At 32.4% G+C, this 8,045-nt stretch overlaps 1 protein-coding gene across 1 annotated transcript; it reads left to right on the top strand.

Moving 5' to 3' along the window:
• Window positions 1–839: 839 nt before the first annotated feature.
• On the top strand, window positions 840–8,029 carry LOC144850913 (uncharacterized). The gene is made up of 12 exons (XM_078708425.1): window positions 840–879; window positions 1,155–1,358; window positions 1,661–1,796; window positions 2,175–2,328; window positions 2,981–3,057; window positions 4,040–4,149; window positions 4,558–4,654; window positions 4,743–4,825; window positions 5,292–5,475; window positions 5,560–6,372; window positions 6,556–6,648; window positions 6,733–8,029. The coding sequence occupies exons 2-12, from the start codon at window positions 1,210–1,212 to the stop codon at window positions 6,859–6,861; spliced, it is 2,025 nt and encodes a 674-aa protein (XP_078564551.1). The 5' UTR covers window positions 840–879; window positions 1,155–1,209; the 3' UTR covers window positions 6,862–8,029.
• Window positions 8,030–8,045: the final 16 nt, after the last annotated feature.

Here is an 8,045-nt window from a genome sequence, read left to right on the forward strand (position 1 = left end):
GGCAATACAAATAATAATAATTAAGGAGTAGTGAGTATTCAAAAATGTTTACATTAACTAAATATTTTTTAAATAAATATGAAGAACAAAATAAATATGGGGATCAAATTTATAATTATAATTTATATTTATAATTATTATTTAAAAAAAAAACAATATCATCATCAATGTTTTAGTTTAGAATAGTTAGTAGGCCTACCTATGCTTTTTTTTATTGTTTTTTAGGCCCCTATAACAATTTTTTATTTCATTACATTTAATTATTTCTGTTAATGTTATTACTGTATTAATAAAACGCCTAATTCTAAAAATTCCCGAACAGCTTTTAGCTTTTTTCTTAATCTTATGATTATTTCATCCATCCATCCATCCAAGCCTTGTTTGATCCATCTTCAAGCTGCCAATATCATTCATCCTCCCAGACTTTTTTTGTATAATATTATACTTATAGGCCTAGTTCGGCATTAAAATATGCCTAGGCCTACTACGCCTACTACTATCTAGACCCTAGATCGGATTGCACAGAAACGCCCGCCTAAACTACCTTTATCCAACAATTTAATAATTTTGTTAATGTTTACTAACAAAAAAATATATATTCTAAAAACTTACCACTACAATTTACCCGATACAACACGAGAAAACGTCCCGAACAAACACTCAACACGTCACACGTGGATGTGGTTCAATGGTTTTTTATACACTTCCGGGGTATGTGATCGCGTAACTTGCTTGCCGGAATGGCTGCCCATGGAATTTCACTCATGCGCAGTGTATAAGAGATAGGACTTCCATATCTTGCGCCACTTCGTGGCGCTATAGTATCTTTGATTTAAAGGGCGGACCATCGCACTTGTTTTCGCATCACTTTATTTCAAAGTAAGATTATAAATTAAAAACTTAAATATATTGAACTTAATTTAGTACTTTCTTGTAAGGATAATATAGACCTATATAGTTTTTAAGAATAGGCGTCATAATTTCTATATCTGATCAACTTTTATTTCAATAAAGTCTAGGCCTAGGCCTAGGCCCCACCAACCAGCAAGAGACCTCCTGGCCTGGCTTGGTGACTAAAATAAGATTCTGTGGCATAGGCCCTGTCTGGGGGCAGGCCTAGGGTAGGCCTAACTCTTATGGTTTGTCATTTTTAGTATTAGGAGATGGAATGTGTTTGATGTCAACAGTTTAACGTCAACAACAAACAAAATGTATTCACAAACAAGTAGAGCCCAATGTCTGTTTTTTGCAAACCTCGGTAATGCAGAAAAGCTTTTGTCAGTCGAAGCAAAAATAGAAAATCAACAAAACTCACCAGAAGCCTTTCAGAAAATGAGACCACAGATTATGAAATGCAGGTATAGTGTACATAACATGAGAAAAGTAAAACCATGGTAAACCATACTAACAAACATCATGGTGAAATAAAACATGCTAGCCTCTATCTCTAGTCTAGCCTTAGGCCTACTACTATAATAATATAGACTTTTGTTTGTAATTTTTCTATAGTCGAGATGTGTATAAAATAGCAGTTCATTCTATACAACTTTAGTCCAACGAAATAAAATTCAGCATATTACAAAAAAAATGGGAGTGGGTTATACCAATAAATGCTCAAAAAGCAGGGTCATTATTTTAAAGTATTTTATATTTACCACAGAGAGCTAATTTTCACTGAGCCTTTAGTGATTGCCTCACCATGTTTAATGGAGGATGGCTTCATATTTGTCGTAATGCATCAAGGCTTTTGGAACACTGGAAAATTACAAGAACGCTTTAAGAAAATGGGACTGAAAGTAAGTATCATATGACTGAGACTTGCAATCACATGTAATTATAGAGGGAGTATTCAGTTATTATAATGACAACATTCTTTATACTTTGGAAATATTTCTTGGGGTATTATACACTATTAATCATAAAATATTGGTGTTTTCTCATGATCAAGCCACTGATAATTGTACAAAACGATTGTTATTATGCCTCTCTCAACCCAGGTGTACAAATGGGTACCTTGTACAGGTAAAAACACAGCTGCACTTATTACTGGCTGCAACATTATGTTTCCAGACGTGTTTGATCCAAAAAATTCCTGGGGTAATAATTATATTAGAGGCTTTGTGCATTAAGCGTCATATAAAATCATTGTATTATTAGTATTATTGTTGTTATAGCATAGTAATCCAGTTCCAGTAACAAATACAGTGTTACAAGCATGTTTAGCATACACTCTACGAGCAAAGATAGCACCATTATGGAATAAATGCAGGGACATCTATATTCAAGGCAGGGACTTTCTGTCATCTTCGACAAGGTGTAATGCCATAAGTAAGTTGTGACAATTAGAGACTGATCCGAGGTTTGTGTAACTGGGGGAGTGCTATTAATAGTCTGTCAAAAATAGATATTGTCTATTGTATATATGAAATTTTTATTCTGAAATAAAGTTATCAATCAATAATAATACTGAGCATTTATAAAGTGCCCTTAAACTTTCTCACAGCACTATGAGAATAAAAATCTATTTGAACAAGAAGAGATTTAAATTGCATTAAGGACAATGTGAAATGGAAGCTGATTCCAAATCAATGGTGCTTGAGCAAAAGTAGTTTCATTTTATCTGTCAAAAGGAGGGAGTGCTCGCCTCTAGTGTTCCCTTTCCTCTGGATCCTCCTTGACAAATACAGCTCAAGTATAGAGATATACACACACAAGGCATAGTGTTTTCCATTAGTCTATGAATTACCACATGTACGGTATCAATTATACATAGTATAGTAGGAGAAACATCGCACTACTATCAGAAAATCCATCAATTTGGATAAAATAATTATTTCTCAATGTGTTCTGTCTCTCTATTTTGGATGTAACCTGTCTTATTCTATCATACTTATTAATAGCTATATAGGTAATAATAAATTATTCATTATGACATTTAATAAAACAAGGAAACTTTAACGATTTGTTTGTATTCTTACAGAACTTGAACTGACTGTCAGTAAAGGTGAGATTTGTTTAGCTGTGACACCTATAGGTGTAAGAATGCCAACATTTAAGGTTAGTAACACAACAGCAGAAAGTTCATATTTACATACATATTTAAATACAAATAAATAAAAACTTTTTTTTTAATTACAGAATTCAACTCTGGTTCATATAAACTATTACAGAATTCAACTCTGGTTATAAACTATTACAGAGTTCAACTCTGGTTATAAACTATTACAGAATTCAACTCTGGTTATAAACTATTACAGAATTCAACTCTGGTTATAAACTATTACAGAATTAACCCCTGGTTATAAACTATTACAGAGTTCAACTCTGGTTATAAACTATTACAGAATTCAACCCTGGTTATAAACTATTACAGAATTCAACTCTGGTTATAAACTATTACAGAATTCAACTCTGGTTATAAACTATTACAGAATTCAACTCTGGTTATAAACTATTACAGAATTCAACTCTGGTTATAAACTATTACAGAATTCAACTCTGGTTATAAACTATTACAGAATTCAACTCTGGTTATAAACTATTACAGAATTCAACCCTGGTTATAAACTATTACAGAATTCAACTCTGGTTATAAACTATTACAGAATTCAACCCTGGTTATAAACTATTACAGAATTCAACCCTGGTTATAAACTATTACAGAATTCAACCCTGGTTATAAACTATTACAGAATTCAACCCTGGTTAACAAAGCTTAAAAAAGGTTCTCAAACTTTACAACACAATTTAATGTTACAATAGAACCCCTATTAAGGGGACACCGTTGGAACTACAAAATGTGTCCCTAAATGGGGTTGTCTGTAGTATTCAAACATATATTGCCCCTGTTCAAATCACAGGAAAGTGTCCCCTTAATAGGGTTGTCTAAAAGGAGGTATTCCAGGGTATATAACAAATTGTATTATATATAATTATCAAACGTTTCATTGAAGGATTTTCTGTTTTAGCGGATATCCCTCCATATACTGTAGCAGAATAATAAAGCCAATAATAAAAATGGATTTGTTTTATTTTAAAGCTGCAGGATTTTGAAATTTGCCCACCAGTGTTAAACCATTTTTGGAATTCTAAGGATTACGTGATTCAAGAATTCTCAATTGATGATAAATGGTGTCATGTGCTACCAAGGTTTTCTGCAGTTTACTTTCATTATTCTTAACTATACTTAAGCTGTCTGTCTACAGTATCAAACTAGTTTAATAAAAAAAATGGTATTGATATGCCCAAATATGTTATTGATTTTTCACATAAAGTTTAATATTGTAGACAGAACTTTAGAGCCATAGGTAGTCATAGCTGTCAGTCAACCATTACCACTTTTTAGATCCATTTTAGTATTCATTTGGGATGATAGGAAGAGATGATTCTATTAATTAATCAATGGATGGGCCTTGTCAAAAAGTGGTGACTGACAAATAACCGTATTGGTGACAATGGCCTTTGTTTATATAAAGAGTATTACATGAAAATGGTATTGTTATCAATACTATCATAAAATGACATAAAAATTAGTTGTTTTCTTACATGCATGTTTAGTATGAAGAAAGGCAAACTTGTGAATATAACGCGCTATATACCAGAAACAAGTCCATTCAAGTCATTTAAAGATATAAAAAGATACTGGAAGAATACCGTAAGTTTTAATAAGTTTATAAATAACTTTTACCTTTTTCATTGCAGTCAGTAAGTAGCATTTTAGAATATATATTTTTTGTATTTAGTATGGATATCGTCTGCCAGAAGATGAAGCCAAAACAGTATACTGCAACATTCACTTTCCTGCAATTGGTCCAATACTTTTTACGTATCCTTTTGTGTTGATAAAATCTTACAGTATTTGCATAAGTTATCATTTATTGTGATTTAAAGTTGGAGGCTGGATGCCACAGGCAATCTAACAACAGGATGCTGAGCTCCGGAGATCAAAGAGTTTACCTGTGACTGTGACACGATCAGTTCCACATCCCTTAACAGACATCGCACACCACAGAGAATACATACATAGTACAGTGCTGTTGGTATTTGTCGCAGCCAGACATAAGTTCAAAGGATAATTGTTACAAGTTCTTATCTTGGCAAGGCGAGTTTAGTGTCCTTTAGGATTGCCTTGGTGCTACTACAACACCTGGACCAGATATTATGACAAAATTAATTAAAAGAAAAATATTAATTTCAAAAGACCATATAATAGTTATCTCTTTTTAAATCATTTAAACATCATGGTTACTCTATTCCCTTGCAATTGCAAAACATTTCTTAGCTATATAAAGTTATCCACATTGGTGTGTGCGAAAGTTTGATGTGAATTACTTGCCACGTGTTGATTATGAAGCAGTTTTGAAGGCGTTTGTGATGGATTTTCAGAAGAAGGTTGCATCAATGTGTGGATGTCCGATAGAGCTGGCCACAAAACCTAGATATCCATTAAAACGATTACAAGAAGTCAGCTCACAGGTGAGAAGTCTTTTTCAAATTTAATTGTAAACCAATTGGAATTGTACACAAACATTCTTTTTTTTCAAACTTTATATTTAACAGAACTTTCAACCTACAACCGCGAATCTGTCCACAACTCCGGTTGCTCCTCCTCGTACTATGACCTTGTCTTGCGATGTTCCACCATCCATGAAACGAAACAATGAAGTTACAGCTCACCAAAATAGAAGTATGAATGGCCAAAATGCATATGACAAGACAATTTCACAGCAGATGAACAGCAACGTGATACAGGGAATTACAAGACCTGGAGCTAGTCAACCAGTACGGAAGGTCATACCTATGTTTAGACCTAAACAGTCAATGAACAATGTAGAAAGAGTAAATCAAGAAAAGAATGGATCAGTAAAGAGCATGATAAACACAAGAACACCTATTGCGCCTACATTCAAACCAGCTAAACGATCTGCCATATCGGATACACTACAAAGAGCTCAGAAAAACCATACTACAATGAAACACTCTGCAATACAATCTTCCACACAGTCTTCGACATCAGCGACTCCGCAACAGTCAACACTGGTGAACAGAGCATCTTCGTCAATGACCAACTCTACTAAAAGTTTCCCATCATTTCAAAGAAACAAGCTCAACTCAGATTCACACACATCTCTTGTGCAGGCACCTCACCGAGTCGCGCCATCATTTCACAGAACATCTAATGACAGGCCGCAAGCCAGACCACCTCTTGTGCAGGCACCTCATCGAGTCGCGCCATCATTTCATAAAACATCTAATGACAGACCGCAAGCCAGACCACCTCTTCTGCAGACACCAAATGTTAGCAGCAGTAATGCTGCCAAGAGCAATCGAGAGGTGATCTCAAGTAAAACTGTTAAGAGAAAAATGCTACAGGTATGAAGATATTATGAATCATTTCATTACTTGCTCTAATTCCAGAAAAGAACAATTATTAGTAATATATATATATAATATATTTATTCAGAAGATTGGGAAGCCTGGTGTGAATGGCTATAGGCTACAATATTGTGTTATTTTCTTTCTTGATGAGTAATCATTTATTTATATTGAAACCAGGTTGGTGATAACAGCCCAGCTCCAAAGAAACCAAGAGAGAAACCAAAGTTGCAAGAAAATGTGGACATACAGAAACTTGCATTGGAAAATAAGGTTTGAAAATAATCTAATATCAAATTATATTTAAAGATATCAGACATTATTTTTAATTCTGTAAAACATTTGTTATCTTTGCAGCTAAGTAAAGTGAATGCTCTGACGCTGTCTGTGTGGCTTAAGCAGAAAGGGGTTGTGGTAAAGAGTAAGGATAAGAAAGTAGACCTGATTACAAAGGCCATCAACTATATTAAAACAAAAGAAGAATAACAAAACTTGGGTCATTGGAAAAATCGTAACTTCGCAGGCAAATGAATCGTATTATAGGCCTATTTTTAATGTAAGCAATGTACATTCAAAAACAAAAATCTTTTGAAATCAAAGTATTCAAACATCATAATTTTTTCTTTGCAAATTTAATATCTTTGAAGCAATATTTTTACACCTGTCACCTATGATATACAAATTAACAATATGCAAATTAAAACAAAGGCTTGTACAGTAGTACTATTGAGATTAAATAATAGTGTTTTTTTATCATATAAATTTGGCAAAATATCAATCCATAAACATATATTGACTTATTCAGTAATAATAATATAATAATTCATTTCAATATATTCTCCAAAAAAAATAAATCATCTTAACATATTTCCTAAAATATATACAGACCAGTAATAAATTTTAATATTTCTTTTAAGAAAGGAAGACGAAGAAAATGAATGAAAATATTTTTTAAAACCATATTCTTTTTTTCATTCATTATAAACTCTTTTTTGGTTAAGTAAGGTATAAGGCATACACTTTCCAGAAAAATGACATACATCTCATATCACGTAAATCACATTTTCAACAAAATAATTCTCAACACATTAAACAAATTATTACCACTGTAGTCGTAGTAAAAAAAGACAATCATAAAAATATAATTTCTTAATTTATGTTATTGCTATGAATTAATGAGAACTGATTGGAATTTTTACATTATACAAATTAAAACAAATACTGCTTAATTATATGCTAGCATATAAATAAAAATTAAAAAGAAAATTGTTAATATATGTTGCTAATATAGTACTTTATAATACACAGTATTAATTTTATATTATAATATACTATCAACCGTTAAGGGGGTCACCAATATGCTTGCCATGCTTCATGTTTTTATTTTAAAGGATGTGTATGGCAAACCATAAGCTATGTCTACACTATCAAACTTTATGTGACAAAAAATGTGATGTGCCCATATATGACATGATGATGTCACATTACTACCATATTTGGGCACATCACACCTTTTTTGTCAAACTAGTTTGATAGGGTAGACATAGCTTTACAACCTCAAACTCACATTGAGGAAGATATTAAAGGAATATACCACTCTTCGTAGCTAGATTTAGCACATTATTAAGTTTATAATTGTATTATTTATATTATGTTAATTAATAATAATA

This window comes from Antedon bifida, chromosome 8 (genome assembly GCF_963402885.1).
Source record: "Antedon bifida chromosome 8, ecAntBifi1.1, whole genome shotgun sequence".
Taxonomy (NCBI): Eukaryota; Metazoa; Echinodermata; class Crinoidea; order Comatulida; family Antedonidae; genus Antedon; species Antedon bifida.